General features: G+C 40.7%; 1 protein-coding gene across 1 annotated transcript; it reads right to left on the bottom strand.

Moving 5' to 3' along the window:
* Positions 1–526: 526 nt before the first annotated feature.
* NOM1 (nucleolar protein with MIF4G domain 1) lies at positions 527–16344 on the bottom strand. Its single transcript, XM_069859305.1, has 11 exons — positions 15524–16344; positions 13867–13991; positions 12702–12897; positions 10322–10645; positions 9693–9803; positions 8287–8451; positions 7504–7625; positions 3695–3827; positions 3199–3330; positions 2371–2480; positions 527–1464 (listed from the first exon to the last, which is right to left on the bottom strand). Exons 1-11 carry the CDS (start codon positions 16340–16342, stop codon positions 1287–1289), a joined length of 2415 nt encoding a protein of 804 aa, XP_069715406.1. The 5' UTR covers positions 16343–16344; the 3' UTR covers positions 527–1286.
* Positions 16345–22950: the final 6606 nt, after the last annotated feature.

Genomic DNA, 22950 nt, shown 5'->3' with positions numbered 1-22950 from the left:
CACTTTGTTCCTTAAAATCTGTTCTCCTCAGCAGAGGAAAGGTGAAAAAACCTGCTCCCTGGCTGCTGGGGGAAGCACTCCTCTGCCTGAAAACACAACTCATACAACTGAACTGAATGTTCTACATTCAGCTCTGACTAAAAAAAAATAAAAGAAATTTCTTGCCTACTTCTCTTGCTACAGAAGTGGAAATTTTCTGGAGGACGCCTACTGGGAGCAAATTTTCTCAACAGGGACAAATCCAAAGCTGCAGAATAGACTGATTGGTATCAAATACGATTAGGAGGCAGAGTCTGCATCTGCATCATCTACCTGGCTGCAGTGTGTACTTCTCCCTCTCCCCCAGTTTAAGGTCATACCTTTCCTGGCAAGACAGCCAGTGCAAAGCTAATACAAACAGCAAAGGCTTAGAAAAACTGCAGTTTAATGTGTAGTGGTAAGGTGACAAAAGAAACAACCTGTTAACAGAGTGTTACAGAAAGAAATTTACATGATTTTTAAAAGAAATATCTTAATGGAAAATGAAAACAAATTCTTAAAGGAGGTATTTTCTTATTAAAAGGCTCATAATGATACTATTCCTTATGCCTAGAAAAAAATCATTAACACAAGTGATTTGGCAACTCCAGTTTTAAAGTTGCAAAAACAGCCTAAAAGAGTGATAAAACTATGCTGTATTTGCTAAACCCAATATAATTGGGCAAAGTCAGATCTTCAAGTCATCTTACTTCAGCTTTGAATCCAACTGAAGATCTTTTCCTGACCAACAGTCAGGTAAACAATTCACAGAATTAACAGAGAACTTCCAACAATTAAAGAGAAGTTGATTTCTTCCGAAACGCTTCATCAGTATGTGCCACCTAGTGGCCTGCTTCTCAGGCAAGTACAAGGAGTGGTTTTCAAGAGCCTTTGGTTAAGGCTGCTGCTTTAACTCACAGCAGTCCGTATTCTGCAGTTATTTTGAACAAAAGGTTACAATATGCATTGCTGAACGCTACGGCTGACCCGGACCATCACAGAAGAGAAATTCAACATCTGCAGATCCTAACCATCAACTCAAATCGCCCACACAAAAAAGACACAACAAAAATATTTCCCAGAAAGGCCTTGCATAACCTTCAACTAAACCTGTAATTGCCATGTAAAGTAAAGTAACTGTTTACATAAAAAAAAAATGGAGTAACATGGATCTTTTCATTCCCAATTATTTGTGTCTGAAAGATAACAAAGCTTTGTATCTTCATGCAGACCTAGTTTTTTCCATACATTTTATTAGAAAAGCAGAACTACAGTTTCAATTTGGGTTCTTTTGCTTGCAAAGCCTTGGTTGCTAGCTCAACTCTTTCTTTTAATAAGCTGGCTTCTTCAGCACTTTTTTGGGCTTGTGCATTTTTCAGTAAGAAGTGGTTAAGGAAGAGTTTTAAGCCTTCCCTTAGCATTCCCAGCTTGGGGTTGTCAGATATCCTGTAAAGATATAGATCAAAAATAGTATTTAGTCTTCCAGTGTTCCTTAATTTTTTTTTCCTTTATCTTCTTCAAATAGAGATATACAGAAAAATGCAACCTACACAAGAAGGCTTTCAAATAAATTACCAGCAAGACTAAAATGTAATACCTGGAGTCTTGCCTTACGTAAACAATTACATTACAGCAACAAATGAGGCAAATGCCATGTTTGAACTTCCTGGGGTTGCAGCGTAACAGTTGAAACATCATCACCCAATATTTTCTAACTTTACGTGACATTGCAAGTTTAATACAACAAAATCATGGAATCGTGGAATAATTCAAGCCAGAAAGGATGCTGGCAGGTCATCTTGTCCAACCTCCTGTTTAAAATGGCACTAACATCCAGGCGTGGTCAGGTTAGTGGCTCAGTCTTAGCCACTCAAGTCCTAAGCACCTTCAAGGTCCACCAGCCTTCCCATATATAAAAATAAGATTTTGCAGATAATGTTGATTTAAAAAAAAAAAAAATCCTCCAAACCTTTCCCTCGTTCGTTCTTTATTTCTTCTTCTTACACTACAGACACCTAATAGCAAAGACTGCTGGGAGAGTGAATCTTACACAGATGGTAAAAGAATAAGGAAAGCAGGTAATTGTGGGGCTCTGCTATGACCAAATGATACACTGAGTATCTGAAAGCCTTATTTTGTATAACATTTCTCACAGTTCTATCTATATCAAAGCCTGTAATAGCACACAAATGATATGCTCCCCCCCCACTCTTTCAGGAGAGCTTATTTTTTAAAGATGGGTGGCTGATCTCTGCAAAAGGCATTGTATAATTCCAAACAAAATAAGCAAACTTTTAATCTTCTTAATTACTACTCACTAGAGGTTCCCTGGAGATATCTCTGATCACTTACCTCACAAAAATGTCACTAACTTCTTCAGCATCTGCTTTGATTAACAGCGTGCTTAATACTTGTCGCAAGAAACGGACTTTGGTTTTATCTAGTTCACTGAATTCAATTACCTAGTAGAGAGAAAGGGAGAGAGAATTAGATGAATTCAAGTATTTAAAACAGCTAAATTCTCTTCTAAATGAACAGCTTTTAGCACACCAACTGGCTTCCCATATATAACAAGTCTTAGGTTTGACACAGAAGAATTAGCTGAGAATGCTGCCTCCAAAATAAGGAAAGCAGAGAAGTTTCTAAGGAACAACCTATCTGCTAGTACCAGAATGCCAGATACAGTTTCTCGATGACAGAAATACTTCAGAAGTATCTAGGACAATCCATAGAATTGCCTGTTGAACACGTTTCAGTTATTCTTCTAATAAAATTCTATGGTGTCTCCATTCTAAAATCCTATAAATTCTCTGTAGATTTCTCTCTGGTCTAACAAAAAAATAAACATCAGCTAAAAGGCACAGCACAGACTCCACTGACAAAGCCTGTTAAATAAAGGGCCTCAGTTCCAGCTCTGGGTACTCTAGAAAAAAATAACCTTACAATTGGTCTCTATATAGAATTGTAGACTTTCTGTATGCCTGCATCACCACAGGTTCCCTTTCCCCCAAAATGACAGCATTACTGTAATCAACAGCATTAATTTGCTAATTATAGAGCAAGTTTTGTCTTAGCTTATAACCACGAACAAAGTACCACCTAGGTACCACACAAAACACATTTTCTATACAACTAGTAAATGCAAAGAGAACACAAATATTTTGAAAAGAAAACACCAACCTTGAGAACTGAAAGTGGCAAGGATTTTGCCTTTAATAAGTGAGCCAACAGTGAAACCAAGTTGGAGACGGCAGTGGCTGACAGGTTTTCCAAGTCTTTGATTTTGTCCCAAATACTGAACTGAAATGTCACCTAGGTGTCAAAGGAAAAAAATAATCCTACAAATCAAGCGACTGTTTAAATGAGTAACAACATAATAAAACCTTTTGACCTTCCATTCTTTACGAGCCCTCTGTTAATCAACAGAGATGCTTGATCAGACCATTCAGTTCTTTCAAAATGCATAAAATGGAGGAAAGCAAACCTTATGCATAGTTATTTTCTTTCCTATTCAGAAATAACGATGAGTACACCTTACTGACTGCACAGCTATCGCAGCACAATTCTTCCTCAGGATCAAGATCTTAACAGGAATGCATCCATGCTCAGGTATTTAATACCTGCCTCTGTAACGCAAATGACACTAAAACAAAGTAGAAACAGATTTTTCTTCAACCTGAAATCGTCGTTCATATTGACAAAACTTGTCAGCCAAAAATGCATAGAAGGGGTTGTATGTCTTCTCCTGTAAGCAGCAGTAAACGGTAACATGAACAATTTCTCTCTCCTGTTGATCTTTCAGTCCAAGCCTATAATTTAACAAGAGAATGAGAATCATTTAGTAAGGAAAAAAATTGCTGCCACAAAGTAAGAGCTATAGTCAACATCTGAGGGTAACACTGAAGAAAAAAATAATCTCTAAACACCACATTTGATTTTACTTGTCAGAAAGTTCTTACAAAGTCTTTATAAAGTACTTAATGTATTCAAAACCTTAAGAGTGTGGGCTACATCAGTATCCTGGTATTGGCAACATGGAAACGCTGCAGTATTATTGGTGTTAAAGGAGTGGCTGTAAAAGCAAGACCTCAACAGAGGGCACTGGAATGATACAAATATGATTACCCCTTGGGGAAGGAAGGGTAGCCCACTCTATGTTGTGTCTCTCCTTGAAGAAAAGCAGAGGAAAGGGCCTTGTTACCAGGAGAATCATGCCTTTGAATGCAGCAGTAGTACCACAGTAAGCATTGCTGCACAACGTACCAATACAAAGGTTAGACAGAGAAACAAGAACTGTAGAACTCTGTTGCTGTTATCTCACGCTTGTATCTATGGTTGTGGGAGGAAAACCAGCCTCTGGACCAGTATAAGCTTATTTAGAGAAACATGTTCAGAAGGATAAAGAAATATTTTAAGACGTTTTTGTTACCTGGCGATAAGAAACTTTTCATGTCTAGGTCAACTCCATGCTACATAATACTTGAAATTCATTACTGTTTGACAGTAGCCTTGAAAGAAAAGCCTGAAGAAACAGTCAGTATATAAGAGTGCTGGTGTTGGCTGCCCTGACGTAAGGGCCAAGGACTGAGCAGCCTTCCCACCTGAACAGCTGATGGGTCTACGAGAGGGTTGACACTTCAGCAGGGAACGGTAACTAGTTTCCAGGGCTGCCAAGTGCTTGGCAGCACTAAAACCAATTAAAATGAAAAACGCTTCTTATAATAATCTGAAAAATGTCAAACAAAATTCTTTTCATTGCTTCAAGCTCAAGTTCCAGATGGCGTTAGTATAACTCAAGCGTATCTTTTAACAAAGCTTGACTCTGCTGGAACTTGCTCTACCATCTGCAGAGCAGTTTGGTATGTCCTGGTTCTAACATCCCTTGTTTATACACACCTCTAGATGTCTGTCATTGCATATGATCCCAGATACGCACCAGATTAACAGAGAAAATATTGTCTTTCAGCCAAAAACCCTCAGAATTTATGGTTATATAACAGGAAAATCTGAGATGCTTTCTAGGCCAGTTGCTAACAAGCAGTGAAAACTTAGAAGTCTGCTTCTCCAAAAGAGATGGGCACTCTAAGTGCTGTGTCTGTGATAGTTCTTTTGTTCTCCCATCAGCTAAGTTGTACACGATCTTTTTACAGAGCAACAATTTATTTTGTTTTTATAAAAACGGAGGTTTTCAGCCACCGGAATGCATTTTGGAGATGTTTTGTAAAGTTACACTGCACTCACTAATTTGGCCCACCCTCCTTCCCCTTGTTCATCATCACTTATATCATGACTTGCTTATTGAAAAAATATTCATTTTGCCAGATGGGCGTAACCAAGTATATCAGGACTTTGATGGGGAATTTTGTTCTCACCTTCGCTTCTACACAGACCTAGCATTCCTAAACTTCTAAAATTGAAAAGTCAGGATTGTCTTTCATGGCTGGGCTTCACCAAACACCAAAGATTCCGTAAGCCTGATAATCTTAGATAACGAATATGCAACTTCCTTACCTATTAAATCATTCATGAGTTACGACATTCCCATGGACTTGTATGTCTTGTTCACTTGTTCATTTCCCCCAAGACATGGGATAACTTTCCCTGAAGCAGATTATTTATCACCAGCAGAAGCCCACCTCTAAGAAGATTAGTTATCATCAACTGAAACCAAAGACTATCACTGCCTTTAGGTCAAAACCAGCTGCACTCACACCTACCTTTTAAAAGAAGTCAGTTCAAACTATTTTAGAAGATACAATCACAAACTTGCTATCCTGAATTATCCATCGCACTACATGATACCTAAGACTTTAAAAGTACACATCCAAAACATTGGAATAAAGTTCCTCAAATTCGTCATCTCTATGAAAAATTGCCTCTTCATCAAACGTCAGAACCCTTCATTCCCCTTCATGTGTGTATATGTGGTTTGTGAAGCAGTTGTGGCCTTTCAGCTGATGAAATAGAACAGACTTCATTCTCTTTGCTTTGTCTGCAGTGATGTTCCCAGTTCTCCTTTTAAACTGACACTTGTGCAATTGCAAGCTGAGCTGTTCTAGCTTCAAACTAATTATTTTCTTTTGATGTAAGGAGGAGAAAGAAAAGCAGAACTACAGTAGCCTGGATTTAAAATGGCTTAAATTACCATTTAACCACACCTCAACTCTGTGAAAGATCTCGCAGCCGATGAATCAACAAGCATAGTCATATTTCTTCATATATTTCTCATGCTCTTTCTCACGAGACTGACAAACACACAAATATAAATTCCCATATGCTCTAGAACTCATGTTCACATTAAAGTCAATTCCTTCACCGACAGTTCTGTGTACTTTTCATTATAATCTGTCAGATGTGGGCAGATTTGAGAATTCCTCTCTCAGAGTTTGCTGTATAAAATCCAGTGTCAACACATACCAGGCAATATGCAGACAGAGCTTTTCTGCCAAGCGTGTATGTATACAGATTTGTATACTCATTTAAATAGCATGGATTAGAGTCAAGGATCAATTTGCAAATTGAGCTACCAGGTCTTGGCAAGAACTGCAGCAGCAGCAGCTAATTTCTTTTAATTGAACAGGCCATATTAAGATATTGGAATGACTCCATCACAGTCTTAAATCCAAGCTGTGTTTTGCAGAAGTGGCATTTAATCAAATATTAGTTGACTTTATTACAAAGTCTGTTTTGTTTGGTTAGCAAATTAAATAATTGCATGCCATCCCAGTAAGACAATTCCCTTGAATTACAAGGCTGCAATAGGAAAGTTCAGACCTGATCTCTCCCCTTCCAGATACCACAGACTTACAATAAATATTCTGATAAACACAAAGAACAGCTTAGTTTGAGTTTTTTCCTGATCACATCTTCTTCTAAAGAGCTGTTTGCCAAGCGGTCAGGAAACTGATCTTAACATAAAATGTGACCCTGGAGCAAATCCAAGCTCATAAATTCTGCAAGAGGGAACTGAAGGTGCTAGAACACTACCAGGGCACACAAGTATCAACAGAGACCTGTGAGAGGGCTTAACAAGGTGTCAAGAAGTAAAGGACACGGCAGTAGTAGGGAAATGCAGCGACAAAACCAAGAGATGTGCTGAAGGGGCTTCTGGTGTGCCTCTGTAAGGAAGCAAGCCTGCAGCAGCCTTCCATCCCCTTGACTAGGATGTGCATCTTTCAGAGTGAAAATATACAGGCTCTGTAAGTCAAAAGATGCTGTAAATCACAATTACAGACCTGTGTGACAATAACAGGGACTACTCCTTTCCCCTGACTGTCAGTCAGTTCTGCCTGCCCCTTACTAGTCCTTACACCAGGGTTTAGGTCCCTCTCCTACCTTTTTAAACCTATGTGGATCCCCAGCTCTGCACTTCTTTAATTATATTATAATTAAATGCTCTTAAGCCCAGACCAGCAATCCTACTTTTCCAATCAAGCTAATGCTATTTTCAGTTCCAGGCAGTTTTCTCTGCTAGCCTGTACTTACCGGAGTAGCTTTTCAAAAGCATCCAAGAAGTCTTCACATGTCATCAAGACACAAAAAATACTTCTCCTGATATCAGTGTTCATTCTCTGCTTACGAGCAAGCTCCATTATCTTTGAACTCACCTAAAAGAAAAATAATTCAAGCAAGCATAAATAAAATAGCATTTAAAGAAAGCTATTTCTCTGCAGCCTCTAAGATGACCATTAATGAAGATCTCCAGTAAACTATGAAGCAGAAATCCAAAGATCCTGAGTAGAGGCACAGGCATCATCAGGAGCTTTTTCAACTAGGACACTATATTTTAATAAATCTTAATATATTAAAATATATTTTAATTGTGACAATTAGTTTTAAGATGTGCTTCTCTAATACAAGTTACCATGACCATCTCACCATAATACTCCTAAAATCAGCTTGGATATATGACACCCAGGGACAGACACCACTACCCACCAAAATTCACACTGGCAAATTCACTCTGGTCAAGTCTCCTCTTCCACTTGCATAACAAGTTACTTTTGCAATTCCACAGGATAAGACAAAACAAGCTATATATATATATATACGCACACATATAAGTATAACTTTTGTAGTAACAGCTCTTATGAAGGACAGGAGTACAACATTTTGATAAGAATAAGAGCAGAATTTACAGTCCAAAAGCTCAGCCTTACAAGAATCTGTGAAGGTTTTTTTGGTGGGTTCTGAAATGAACTTATCCACCTGTATGAAGTCAACAAATCACAAACACTCAGACTTATAACAAGCGCTGCTAGGACTTACCTTTCCTACACGCAGTTTCTGCTGAGTCTTGCTGTTTGCATCATTGATCATTGGTGCTCCACTCCAGGATGACCCTACAATCCACCAGCGACCAACTTGATCAGCACTGAGGAGAGATTCCAAGGAGACTCTGAGCTGAGTTTCTTTTCCAGAACTGCTGTGAACCTTAAATAACAAAATAGAAAAAAGCCCAGAAGTTTTTATTTGAAGCTTCATTTTTTTAAAGAAAACAACAAATACATTTTAATTACTTAAATTACTTTAAACCAAATAGTCTCTATAAAGGCCTTCATATTTCCCCCTCACCAATCGTTAGTTTCAGCTAGACAGATGAAAAGAATTTACAAGTTTCCCATGTTCTCCACTTTCTCAAATGCAAGCACTTTTTTAAATCTACATTTAGAACCTCTTGATTTTTTTTGTTTTTAAAAAAGTGATAATCAACTAAAAAGCAGTCATTTTCCAATCACAAAACCGGATTAGAATTCAGACTTGATGCTGACATTGAAAGCTACAACAGCTGCAGCATCTTACAATCTGGTCACGATTTTCCTTTTGAGCACTTGTGATCAAGTAAAATTACATGGCAAACTTAAGTTTTGTACAACTCAAACAATAAGAAGTTTGAACTCTTCAAACAAAATAAGTATATTCAACAAAGAAGGCTAGAAGCGTACCAAGAGGAATGCGAAAATTTAAGAGAGGAAATTCTACAGAGCTAGGTTACCTAACTTATTTTTGCCTGGCCTGTTATCACTGATGTGCATAACCTGTACTAACAAATTTCTGAAAAAACAAGATGCTCTAGGTGTTGTAGAGAAGTAGCGCGACTTTCAGGTTGGAGATGCAGGGACTCTAAAACCAGATTCAAGTCTTGAGAAAATTAATTAGTTCTCAATCCAAAGAGATTATGACTTTCAGGCATTTTATGCTGTGTTGTCCTAGACAAACTGCCTTCTCTGTGACAAAAAAAACCACAAACCACCATGAAAGTAAAAACATTCAGGTTTTCAGAAGTGTTGGACTTCCAGAATAATTTAGCTGAAGTTAGGACAGGGTGCCTGCATCCAGCATCTACGGAAAAAAGAACTTGTCATAATGACTCACTACTACTGCATAATCATTAAACATCCCACAAACTCTTTCAAGCATAGAACTCCCAGGCAAAGTCCTTGGCTCACTATTATGTCCTTTGTCAAACTGTTCTGCAGGTGGCTGGTTGACTGCTGACTAAACCTGAACACAGGAAATAACACTGAGTGATCTAAGAAGTGATTTTAGTCCACAAGAGTTTCAGGCTGTTAAATGAATTAAAAAATACTATAGCCCATCAAGCCAAGGTACAATAAAAACAACTACTCCTGGTTTAAGGACAGCTATACTACATATGTAAAGAAAGTTCTCACCAGTGTTCTTTGCAATCTGCGAAGTTTTTCAACTGGTTCAGGATTATAACCAGGAATTTTACGCATGTCATTATTCCTTAGTGCCAACATAGTCTCTAGCATGAAACGAACCTATGGGGAAAAGAAATATTTCTGTGGATTATGTGCTGCGAGTTTCTTTGTTAAAGCAGAAAGCGTACTGTGAAATTACTATTCTGTGAGAATAAGCAGCTCAGCTGGAAATATGCATAAAGTTTAGATGACAATAATACAAATAAGGATATTTACTTTAACTCTTATTAGAGTCATCTGTGTTCAAGCTTGAATTCAAAGCTTAATCTGCTAAACACAATGCTTCGGTGACCGTTTTGAGAGGTGTACAAAGTATCACGAAGCAGAAGCACTGTCCACTGAATAAGACACAGAACATTCCTAGTCTCAACCATTACAAGCATTTTGGTTTCTGTGTCCTAAGAACTGATGGAGAAAGACAGACAAGAAGAATGCAAATAACTGAATGCAACAGCTGAACACAATGGTAATATAGAACCTAGAGTGTGGAGCAAAACATTATGGTAAACTAACACACGTATCCAAGTGCTTCTTCAAGTGTATTCAGAACAGAAAACCTTTAAAATAAACACACACACCCTAGTCTGATCTTGGAGTTTCTTCTCTGCTGTGTTTGCTTTCCTCTGGGCTTCAGTGATCAGTTCCTTCAAAGCCAATGCATCATCTTTTCTTAAGGAAAAGCCCACATTTTTAAGAAGAAACAAAATCAACTCAATCTCTTTTTCAGTGAAAATGCTAACAAGCTTTTTCAGAATATCAAAGATCAGCAGGCAATGAACCACGTGGAAGTTATACAGATGAGCAATCAAGGCAAGCAGATTTTCACATTCTTTCCCTTCAGCATCACTTTTGCAGAGTTCATCAAATTTCTTCACCACGGCTTCCAAAAAGTGAGCACCGACCTGGCAAAAGTTCCATTAAAGGGGGAAAAAGGGAAAAAAAAAATCCAGCAGTTAACCATAAGTAGATTTTACAGACATCTGCAAAACATTCATTTCTGGGGCCCCGCCACTATTAATTTTAAAGAAATATTGTTGCTTTTTTCAACCAATATGGATGTTCTACATATACAAACATATAAGTGGTGAGACATTTTCTTAAATTATTATGTTATTTACCCCTCGTATATGCCATCCAGTCAACTTTTAAAGTCTGTGCAAGAAAATCTGATGTTAAGAGCTTACGCTATGCACGCATGAGAATTTATTTGTTTACACAGCTTTCATGGATACATATTAGCATCTTCCCAGCTGTCAGGCCAGCATGCTGTTACTGCTAGTCATTCATTCAGTAAAAGTTGCATGTCAAAAACCAAATGCATCACCAAGATCAGCATTTCAGAATAAAATACTTAACAGTAGCGTAAAACATAATATTGTAAAACAACCCCCAACACACCAAGACTTCATATCTGCTGAGCATGAGCTTAGGCTGGTTTTGAAGTGGGGACAAGTCTCAGCCATTAGTCAGCAGTACAGCTGAGATAAGGAATTTTGGAATTTCTGTATTCGTGAGAATTGATGCTAAAGACTGGAATTAGCATACTGAAATACAGGTAGGTAATAAACATATTACTGCTAGACAAGACATCCTCATTATTACAGTACCAATATTTGCTGACTGTTCTTATGAAAACTAAAGTCCCAGCAGCACCACAGACTTGGATTAGATGCTTTGACCAGCGTAGGTTTTAACTATCAAGTTTCAGCTATCAAGTATCAACTATCATATTGCACAAATGTATAAACACAGCTACTGGAATCCCAACTTCTGTATTGCTCAAACTGATCTTAAATGCAGCTGTGCTATCACACTTCTGTGTAATAGGTATTCTACACTTGACAGAAAAAAATAATAGGGCTTTACAATCTACTCAAATACTACAGTTAGACTCAAAAGACAACGTGTAATCGAGTCAGAAGTACAGAAGACAGTTTGGACATTATCTATTCCTAATGCCTATTATTATATCTATATCCACATCCACATTCATATCCATATTACTAGGTATATCGCAAAGTTTCAACTTCTAAAAAGATTGTGTTTCTCTTCTTAAAAAGCATTGTAATATTGTGATATATTTGCAGTCAGAACTACCTTTCAAGTAGCAAGGAGGAACAAAACAAATGCTTAAAGGCAAGGCTGCATGAAGAAACCTGCTGAAATTGCATCTCTCTGATATCTACTATGTTTTCAGAGACAGCATTAAGGTCACTATACGACAAATTGAAGAACTTGAATCAACACATATTTGCATTGAGACGCAGAAAGAAAACTTGATGGGAACATGCTGCTGGAATGCCTTAGTCTCCTGAGACATATTTAACTGAAATCAGCTAAAATCTTCTCTTTTACATCATTAGTTTCAGTAAATAAAAAAATACTTATCTCAATCATTTACCAGGTTTAAAAACACAAAAAAAACCCCAACTCAAACAACTCCCATGCTTTTTGAAGATTTTAATATTCTGGAGTCATTGCTATAGCCAGTTAATTCCACTGATGATTTGCATGATTTGGCTTAAAAAAAAAGACTTTTCACACTGATGTAAAGGGATTTCCATAACTGCAGCACTTCACTTATCCAGATACATATCATTCAAGAACAATAATTTCACAGACCCAAGAGAACAGAAATGGATTAGTGTAATTTAAGATGAGAAAATTTGAAGCTTAAAAAATTCCAGTTTTTTCATCAATGCAGAAAGATTTTAATGGAAAAGATGATGCTTTTATAAGTGACCAGTGGTAGCTCATAGATAAAGTAAATTAATTGGATAAAGTGACAGGCTTGGTCCCTTTTAGTTGCAGGTATCTAGCTAATAAGCCACAAATAATGATGAAAATCAAGTAGGGATGCAAATAAACAAAAATTAAAAGGCAATTCTGACAAAATATCAAGGAAAACACTCTACAACATACGTTATTACACAAATTAGTCCCAGCCAGAAGAATTACCTCAATTCCTACATTGTGATGAAGAATGCTGACCAAAAGGACATGCTCCATCATCAATCTTGCAGGCATGGCAACGGGAGTAACACAAGCATTCATGAGGATATCTGTCAGTGTTTCGCTCATGTCCTTTCTGCTATTGGCCATGTAAAGCTCTTCCATCTGTCCACTAATGGAGGACAAATTTGGTTCACTCAACCTATTGAGAAACAAAATCTGATGTTCACTTTTTCTTCTCTTTACGCAGTTCCACAGTTTTCAATTTACCCAAGGAACAACCTATTCTTTTTAGAGAAACCAGCTTGGCTTAAAAAGAGAGACTGAGGAGATGATGGAAAGGGATGTTTTGTATTTTGCTGTGTTTACTAAACTAAAAATAAACCAAGGTATTTTTAATTCTGTGGGTTTTTTTGAAAATAGTAACATGTAAAAAGAGATTAGCAAGATTACCAGCAGTATTTGCAGAGCACTGTGAACGTGCTTACTGTTGCATTGAACAGACCTAACAAACCAGACTTGGTTCTTAGCAGTTGTGACCATGGCACATGACAGACTTTGGAGAAATTAAGCATGAAAACACCTCATACTTTCCTAATGTACAAAGTGTATCAAAGTCTAAATGACTAAATAAACTGCATACGGTAGCCTGCATTTTACAGATAGTGTAGATAAAATGCCAACAGATTGCTTTTTGAAAAAATAGTTTAAAATTAAAAAGCATGAAAGCATTAACTGCTATTTCTGTTCTTCAGTACTTTAAGCATGAAGTGTTGCTCCTCCTCAGTTGCAATGTTGGAGAATTTTAATTTTATTTAATTAAAAAAAGAAAGTAATATTTCTTGGAGGGTGTTATAACTTGCGCTATTAAGTTTTTTCATAGGCATACTCCAACTGACAGTCAGTAAATTATACCTAGCACTGGTAGGCAATGGCTGTGTGGAATTCAGCCTAATCTTAAATTTATTTTCTAGATTTTTTTCACCTTCTATAATGACTGACTTTGAAGAATTTATATCAGCAAAGATAATTATTGTTAAGGGTAGCAGACATGATTGCCAACTTAAAATCAGTTTGCTGAGAGAAAAGTCACATCCTTGCCACTTTTCTTTGAATGATGAGCACTGCCACATCAAATCAGAAAGATTAATGACTTTTGTTATTACATTACCTATTAATGAGACCATTCACCATTTTCTTCAGTCTTCCCAATTCTTCTCTTTTCTTGTCATCTAGAGTCTCCTGCGCTTTCCTTACTTGAGGGGGAACATACTTTGTCGCACTCTGATTATGACTCTTACCAGGAAAACAATAACATTAGATACCAAGTGAAAATAGTATTTTAAGTATTTGAACACAAATACACATTTCTATTTAAGATTAATAAACCAAACTGTTAGTTAAACGTATATTTTGCCATCTAATAACTTAGGAACAACTTCATACAGAAAAGCAGCATGAAACACGTTACTTCTTGCAACCAACTTGACAGCAGAAAAAAACCTCTTTCCCTTTACATGAAATTTGCTTTAGGTGATTGTTATTAAACCCTGACATCTTAAGTCTTGGTTTCATCAGCTGCAGACATACTAAAAGCTTAAGTTAGTCCTATGTGGGCTAAATGACCCATTTGGCCTCCTCTCCTCCACCCCTGCCACAAGACTTAACACAGGCAGAACCTCTGGATTTCAGAGGAATCACAGAATGGTCAGGCTTGGAAGGGACCTCTTGAGGTCTTTGAGTCCACCCTCGCTGCTAAAGCACATCCACCTAGAGCAGGTGGCACAGGAATGCGTCCAGGCGGATTTTGAATATCTCCACAGAAGGAGACTCCACATCCTCTCCAGGCAGCCTGTTCTAGTGCTCCAGCACACTCACCAATAATCAAAGTTTTTCCTCATGTTGAGGTGGAACTTCTTGTGTTCCAGTTTCTGCCTGCTGCCCCTTGTCTCATCACTGGGCACCGTTGACAGGAGCCTGGCCTCATCCTCTTGACACCTGCCCCTTAGATATTTATAAGCATTGATAAGATCCTCTCTCAGTCTTCACTTCTCCAGGCTAACCAGACCCTGGATACTCAGTCTTTCCTCGTAAAAGAGATACTCCAGTCCCCAAATCATCTCTGTGGCTTCCACTGGGTTCTCTCAAGTAGTTCCTTGAAGAATCATAGAATGGTGTGGGTTGCAAGGGACCTTAAGATCTAGTTCCAAATCCCCTATCATGGGCAGAGACATGTTCCACGGGATCAGAAAAAAAACTCCTTCTAATATCTAATCTAAATCCCTCATCCTTTAGCTTAAAACCATTATCCCGTGTCCCACCTCTGCACTCCCTGATGAACAGCTCCTCCCTGGCTTTCCTGTAGGCTCCCTTTAAGTACAGGGAGGCTGCTATAAGGTCTCCCCAGAGCCTTTTCTTCGCTAGGCTAAACAAGTCCAACTCTCTCAGCCTGTCCTCATAAGGGAGGTGCTCCAGCCCTCTAATCATCTTTGTGGCCTCCTCTGGCAGGTGTTAACTTTAACATAAGCTCTCCTTGCCGTAAGCAGAAGCGCGCAGTCACGCTCTTTAACATCATGGTAGTGCCACTATCTCAGTGCCACTATCATCGGGGTAGTCCCTTCTATCTCCGCATCCTACAAAGAGAGGCCACCCACTCGTGACCCCACTCTGCTTGCTCAGGCTATCCCACTGCCTCTGCCACCACCCGTGACACCAGTCTGCTGTCCCACTGCCTCTGCCACCACCTGTGACACCACTCTGTGACCACCCCAGCTTCACAGAGGCGTCGGCAAAGCCACTGAACTTTCGGGCAAGCAGGTTTGTGTTACCTGGGGCGAACACTCTCCCTCCTCCTTTTCTCCCTCCTCCTCTTCTCCCTCCTCCTCTTCTCCCTCCTCCTCCTCGGGCTGGCTGGCCTCAGCCTCCCCGTCGTCCTCGCTGTCCCACCGTCCGCCCCCGTCGCTCTCGGGGGGCGCCGAAGCGGCGTCCCCGCGCTGCTCCGGCTCCTCCTCGTCGCTGCTGTGGCAGAGCCGGCTCAGCCCGGCGCGGGAGCCCAGGGCCCCCAACACGTAGCCCAGCCCGTCCCGCAGGAAGCTCTGCGGCACTTTCTCCGTTTCGCCCGCCTCCTGCTTCTTGCGGCGCTTGCCCAGCCCCAGCAGCCGCTCCAGCCGCCGAATCTCCCTCTCCTCATCCTCGTTCGCTTCCAGCAGCGCTCGCTTACGCGACGAGACCGGGGGTCTGACAGGGGGCGGCGGCGGGGACGGCCGATGCTTCCCGGCGACGGGCGACCCCGGCTCTCGGGTAGCCTTGGAGCGAGCCGCCTTGGCCGGGGGCGGCTTTGGCGGAGTCGCCTTGGCCGGGGCCGGCTTAGACGGAGCCGCCTTGGCCGGGACGGCGGGGTCTCCCACCGGCTCCCCGCGTTGGAGGCGTCGTCGGCGGCTCCGTTTGAGCTTGCGCTTCTCCTTCCTCGCCTCGCGGCGGCTCCTACGGTTCAGCTTCCCCGAGTCTCTCAGCAGGGGCAAGGCCGGCTGGCCGCCGGCCGCCTGCACGAACTCCTGCACCGAATGCCGCAGCCTGGCGAGCTTCCCCCGGGCGCCCGCCGGCCGCTTCGGCCCCGCGCCGGCCACGCCGCGCCTGGGCGCCGCCATCTTGGGGCGGGGCCGTGCGACGCTTCCGGCGGGGGCAGCGCCACTTCCGGCGCAGCGGCGCCTCCTGCGGGACGGGAAAACACTCGAAACCAGGGTGTCGCAACCCTGAGATCTCCGCATTTTTATAAATATAAGGCTCGTCCCTCTCGTTACAGAAGGGATGTTTTTTACTGTATCCACTCTTCGGACTGGTCTTGAGGTCTTTGCCCTATAAAAAGGTCAAATTCTATCACAGAGCGGTTTGGGTTGAAAGGGACCTTAAAGATCATCCAGTTCCACCCCCCTGCACACCTCCCACTGGACCAGACTGCCCAGAGCCCCATCCAGCCTGGCCTCGAACACCTCCAGGGATGGGGCAGCCACAACCTCCCTGGGCAACCTGTGCCAGCGCCTCACCACCCCTATAGTGAAGAAATTCCTTCTTATGTCTAGTCTAAATCTGCCCCCCTCCTATTTAAAGCCATTCCCCATCCTCCTATCACCACATGCCTTTGTAAAAAAAGTCCCTCCCCAGCTTTCTTATAGGCCCCCTTTCAGGTACTGGAAGGTCACAATTATAAATAATGAGATAAAATGGGTGCTCATATATGATGGTGATATATGATGGTGACATCTACCTGGCAGAGAAGTACCTGGGGGTGTTGGTTGGAAGCCAGCTGAATATGAGCCAGTAGTGGCCCAGGTGGCCAAGAAGGCCAATAGCATCTTGGCTTGTATCAGAAACAATGTGGCCAGCAGGACCAAGGAAGTGATTGTGCCCCTGTACTCTGCACTGGTGAGGCCGCATCTTGAATCCTGCTTTCAGTTTTGGGCCCCTCACTACGAGGAGGACACTGAGGTGCTGGATTGTGTCCAGAGAAGGGCAACAAAGCTGGAGTAGGGGCTGGAGAACCAAGTCTTAGGAGGAGCGGGTGAGAGAACTGGGGTTGTTTAGCCTGGAGAGGGGAAGCGGAGGGGAGACTTTATTGCTGTTTACAGCTACCCAGAAGGAGGTTGTAGGGAGGTGGGTGTTGGCCTCTTCTCCCAAGTGACAGGCAACAGGAGGAGAGGGAATGGCCTCAAGCTGTGCCAGGGGACAGTCAGATTGGACATTACAAAAAATATCTTCACCAAAATAGTTACCAGGCACTGGCAGAGCCTGCCCAGGGAGGTGGTTGAGTCACACTCCCTGAAGATATTTAAAAAATGGTTTAGTACTGGACAGGTGTGGTTGGATTTGATGATCTCAAAGGTATTTTCCAACCTAGCAATTCTATACCAGTACTTCAAGGGGGGCTACAGGAAAGCTGAGGAGAGGCTCTTTATGAGGGAGTGCAGGGCTAGGATGAGGTGGAACATTTTTAAGCTGAAAGAGGAGAAATTTAGATTAGACATTAGAAAGAAGTGTCTTACTGAGGGCAGTGAGGCACTGGCACAGGTTGCCAAGAAGTCATAGGTACACCATCCCTGGAGGTATTTAAGGCCAGGCTGGGTGAGGCTTTGAGCTACCTGATCCAGTGGAAAGTGTCTTTGTTTATGGCAGGGGGAGTGGAACATGATGATTTTTAAGGTCCCTTCCAACCCAAACCATTCTGTGATTCTATTCTATGAGAACAGAATATAGAATCATAGAATAAGCTGTTTGGAAAGACCTTTGAGGTCATCGAGTCCAACCATACTGTTCCACTACTAAACCATATCCCTGAACACCTCATCTGTCTTTTATACACCTCCAGGGATGGTGACTCGACCACCTCCCTCAGAAGCCTCTGCCAGTGCTTGATAAACCTTTCAGTGAAGAAATTTTTCCTTACATCTAATCTGAACCTCCCCAGGCACAACTTGAGACCATTTCCTCTTGTTCTATCACTTCTCACTTGGAAGAAGAGACCAACACCCACCTCTCTACAACCTCCTTCCAGAGAGTTGTAGCCTGTGATAAGGTCTCCCCTTAGCCTCCTTTTCTCCAGGCTAAGCAACCCCAGTTCCCTTATCCGCTCCTCATAAGACTTGTTCTCCAGCCCCTTCTCCAGCTTTGTTGCCCTTCTCTGGACACACTCCAGCACCTTACTGTCTTTCTTGTGGTGAGGGGCCCATAGATTCTATTCTATATTTCTAGGACTAGAACAATATGTCCCTTGTAGTCTTGGCAGTGGTCACAAGGCCCTCATGGCCACTGGGGGCGAGGCCCTCGCTAATGCCTCACTAGGCTGCAAGGAGCTGAGGACATTGATGCCCCTGGTCTCTTCTCCACCTGCCCACTCCCCCATTTTAAACCCCCTTCCAACCCTGCCGAGCTTCCTCAGCATGCCAGAGATAACATCCACATCTACTGCTTCTGTCCAGTGCTAATTTCTCTAGGGGAGTTTCCATCCACAGTGGCCCTGCCGCAAGGACGTGATCCTCCCTCCTCTGCCTGGCCTGGCATGTGCAGGAGGTGACAACTAATCTGTCAGAGACAGGATCAGAGGGAATTAAACGTCCCACGGCAGCTTGCTGCTGTCAGCAGGAAAACCAATTGGTTGGTCTTATTTTTAGTCTCTTTGCTGTACTCTAGGCTTATGCAGCCTGCTGGGCTTGTGTGTCTGGCCCTGTGCCTGTGGCTGCATCCTCTCCTCCCACCAGCTCTGAAATCTAGTGCCAGTTTCAGTCACCTCTGGCAGATACCTAGAGCTTCCCGAAACACTACTTCCCCAAATTTCATCAAAATAGGTGGCTAGCAAGAGGAAAAAAAAAACCTCAGCTGAACGAAGTGCTACAACATGAGCTTTGACCTTAGCAGATATCAGAAAACAATGAAAGCCAGTACACGTGACCTGGTTTCAGGAAAAGGGCTGGCCTTTAATCTCCTGTGGCAACCAAATCCGTAGGAAGTCAGGCTTCATTATTTTGTTCTTCAGCATTGCACTCCTGACCCCCTTTGAACAAGACAGTACTGCACAGGTCTTATATTTTACCTGAAAATTTAATATGGCTTTATTACTCAGAAGACTATTTTTTTTGTCTTTCTCTGCATGTTTCCATATTCTCTCATTCCATCATATGTACTAGATGACCCATGCTTCAGAAATCCAGCTTTCTCAAGGCTGATGCATAATGAATCCTTCAGCCTCAGCGACAAAATATGTTGCATTGATTCATCAAGACATTACTTTTGCTGCATTTTAAACTATATATTATGCTATAATTTATTGCTGGGCTGCTCTTTATTCATGCACAGACAGCTCACATGCATTTTGCATCCTATTTATAGATTTATTGATAACAGTAATCCAGCAGCATGCCAGAATGCTAGATAAATACAACTGAATATTATTTCAGAAAATATTAGTTGCTTTTAAAACGCCAAGATTTCCATCTTCCTTCTGTCTCATCCTGAGATTTGTCATTCAGGACAACAGAGCTTTCCAATAGGAAATTTCACGTCTTCAAAAATAGAAGGTGTCCATGTTTGCCTTCTTCACTACATCATGTAACAAAGCAAAATGTGGAAAGCACCTATTTTGTTGAACTCCATAATACCAAATTTAGGCTAAAATGGACATTTTACCTCTGAAAAAAACCCCAACCAAATAGAGTTATTATCACCTGTTTGAGAAGTAAAAATACTCTCTAAGAATTAAAGCAATAATTCAGGCAAAATATAATCATCAAGAAAATGCAGTATTGACAGAAATATAAATCTGCTTAATAGACTAATTCAGCATTCAAATCTGGTGGTGCCACATCTAAATAATTAGAGTACAACAAATATTTCAGGTACTATCCTAGAATACTGTGGTTTATTAGATTCCTGGTAAATACAATTGTCTTAAAACCTAACAAATAAGTAATTAGAAGTTACTGTCAACTACTCTTCCAACTTTCCTGTGTTATCTAAATACCAAAAAAGGTGAGAAATCCAGTTTCCATTTTATGGATTTCGTATTTGGATCAGTGCATCATATGGGTATCATTTCCCAAATAGGAATTCTGAATTGAGAGAACATTTTGCAATTGTTTTTTTGTTTTAATGGTGATCCTGCATCAAGAGGACAAGCTGCGAGGGCAGGTTTCACAGTTCGAATGAAACTGAATATAATGGCATGATTCATTGGAAATGAGGGTTCATATAAAACTGTTGCTTCAGTAAATTTTTGCTTCCTACTGAGATACTCTTTGTTAACAGATTTCCTTTTCTCTTAAATTATATTAATGGTTTGGGTTTTCCACCCTTCCTCAGCAGAATGAGCGCAACACAATTTCTTTAGCTCTCTGTCTGCTATTGTCTCCTGGTCACCTCCCACATGCCAAGAAAATGTGATTTAGTGACTACATGAGACATAGTTAGATTCTGGCTCTTTTGTAACTTGCAGCTATTGAGACTATTGTGCTATTTACCACCACAGGGGATATCAAAGTAGCACCAGAAATACGCTTAGACTGAGCTCTTAGGGTCATTCTTTGTTCTTATCAATGGAGAAAACAGCCTAATTCGAGTATCATATTCTTAAAATCCAAAGCCTTTTTTTGAATGCTTGAATTCAACAAACAAATCCTCTAAAATTAACAGTTACTGTTACTTTGTTAAAATCACCTTTTAAATATTTATTTATCTATAAAAAGGGAAACACCGGCAATAGCATCATGCCACCAACATAGAAGCAATTGCACCAGCAGTAATGTGCAGCATTACTGTTCATCCCAGGGCTAACACTGTCTCTTATACGCAGCATAAGATAATTATTTTCAGGAACAATTAATTTCCAGCAGCTTTTTCTAGATCAGCTGGGTGCTCCGAGCTATTAAGGGAAGTCTTACTGCATTTTTCCTAAGGCTTTATTAAACATGCAAGATATATGTGGCTGGGCCAACTGCAATGAAGTACTTGGAGGTCTTTGCAGAATAAAGCAAACTTTGATCTACTAACTTGTACTGTAACAATGACATCCATTTATATGTTAGCTGCCATTTTGTATCTTAACTCTGTTCCTATGATGTATTACGTTATTGTTCATAATACAGTAATAATTTAATATACAGGTCCTGTTCAGAAACTCTACTTACCTGACCATAACTGAAATACAGCAGTGGAGCGCGTGTACCATGTCTCTCGAAGTAGTCTGAGAGTAACATTCTCTTAAAGTACTTTGAAATAACAACACTGATTTAACCCTGATAGACAAGACAGTTCTCCCTCAGCTTATGCAGACCTCTACAGCACAGCCAGCCCCCCTGCTCTCTGTTTATAGCCAAATGGAGAGGAATAGTCACTTTGAGAGAAAAAAAAAAATCTCATCTAATCCATCTTGGACTTCTGCTTCAGGACAAGATGGATAGTGCCTTAGACTCCATTAATCTGATGGCTAGACCTCCACTGAGTTAAAAGGGAGCCATGCACAACTGGCTTAAATGCATTGTAGATACCTGATTAGGTGACTGGTACTGAAACAACAAGGAACTAATACAAAACCATATGCACATGAGCCTGAATATCCTCATGTTTACACAGCTTCTTTCTGATACCTATCTGGCAGTAGAAAACATCCCAATCTACACCTGTTAGCATCCTTTTTAAGCAACTACCATCCTTCAAGGCTACAGTTTTGTAGCAATTTTAGTACAATCTCAATCTGCTGTGCACTTGTCCAGGTAATGCATTTATTCATCCTTCTTCATGAATGGACACCAGGACTTGTGGCATAATTTACCAAATCCAAGATTTGATCTGAATGAAACTAGTAAGCTTTTCAATTGGACTGGATTAGATTAATTTTCTGATTCAGCTACGGAAAGAGATAGATAGCAACAGAAAGGGAAGATAATTCTTCCTTCCAATAATAGTACAGACAAAGATCAACCCAAATCAATTAAAAACTACACCCTCAGCCCACCACAAAAACTACTAAATCAGAAGAGCCTGCTGCTAGAACAGCTCTTTCCCATGGTACTTTAAAGGATAACTAACAGCTCTGACAACTGCAGCTGGTCCTTCTGTTGCCCAGTCTGTAAGCATTTACACCTGTGCCCAATATGAAATAGGTTTTGAAACACAGGTGAAAACAGGAACAATTAGAAAACCCCTTTTTGTGTAATTACATTGTTTATCATGAAAGGGTTTGGTTTTTTTTTATTTCCTTAATAATTTTGCAAAAAATAGCATACTAACAAGTAACCTAATGTTGAGAACAAATTCCCCCACAACTGGGTATGCGTGTTTTTGCCCAGGGAGGTGGTTCTGTATGCACTGAGTTTTCTTTTTCTCAGTGGAAATTTCCTCCTTGCTTACTGGCAGCAAAGGTAAGGTACCTATTTTTAGGACAACCCACATTTGTCTGGATGCATTTTCAGACTTGCAGTGTAAAGCTTCCTGCAGCCCTTTCGTGTACATAATCATGGGAAAACACACACTTGAAATGAGATATGTATTAGTATCGTTGAGAATATTATGATTACAGATATCAACTGAAGAGACAGTTTTATTCTTCATCTTGTAATTGTAGTTGTAAATTCTTAATGGCAGGTGCCATATTTTCATTAAATATTTAAATAAATCCTCACAATCTGGGGCTCTGATCCCTGATGGGGGACTCCTGCAGCACTATAATGACAAAGAAACAACAATAAGAATAAATAACTGTGCCCTGGCT

Source organism: Phaenicophaeus curvirostris, chromosome 6, assembly GCF_032191515.1.
Source record: "Phaenicophaeus curvirostris isolate KB17595 chromosome 6, BPBGC_Pcur_1.0, whole genome shotgun sequence".
Taxonomy (NCBI): domain Eukaryota; kingdom Metazoa; phylum Chordata; class Aves; order Cuculiformes; family Cuculidae; genus Phaenicophaeus; species Phaenicophaeus curvirostris.
Note: the sequence above shows the minus strand (reverse complement) of the source record. Positions and strands in the feature narration are given on the sequence as shown.

Coding starts and splice junctions, on each gene's coding strand:
- NOM1 (XM_069859305.1), bottom strand. CDS start 16,342: ATGGCGGCGCCCAGGCGCGGCGTGGCCGGCGCGGGGCCGAAGCGGCCG. Junction 9,804..10,321: donor AACTCCAAGATCAGACTAGG/GTGTGTGTGTTT, acceptor TTTTCCCCATAG/GTTCGTTTCATGCTAGAGAC. Junction 3,331..3,694: donor AATATGAACGACGATTTCAG/GTTGAAGAAAAA, acceptor TTTGACACCTAG/GTGACATTTCAGTTCAGTAT.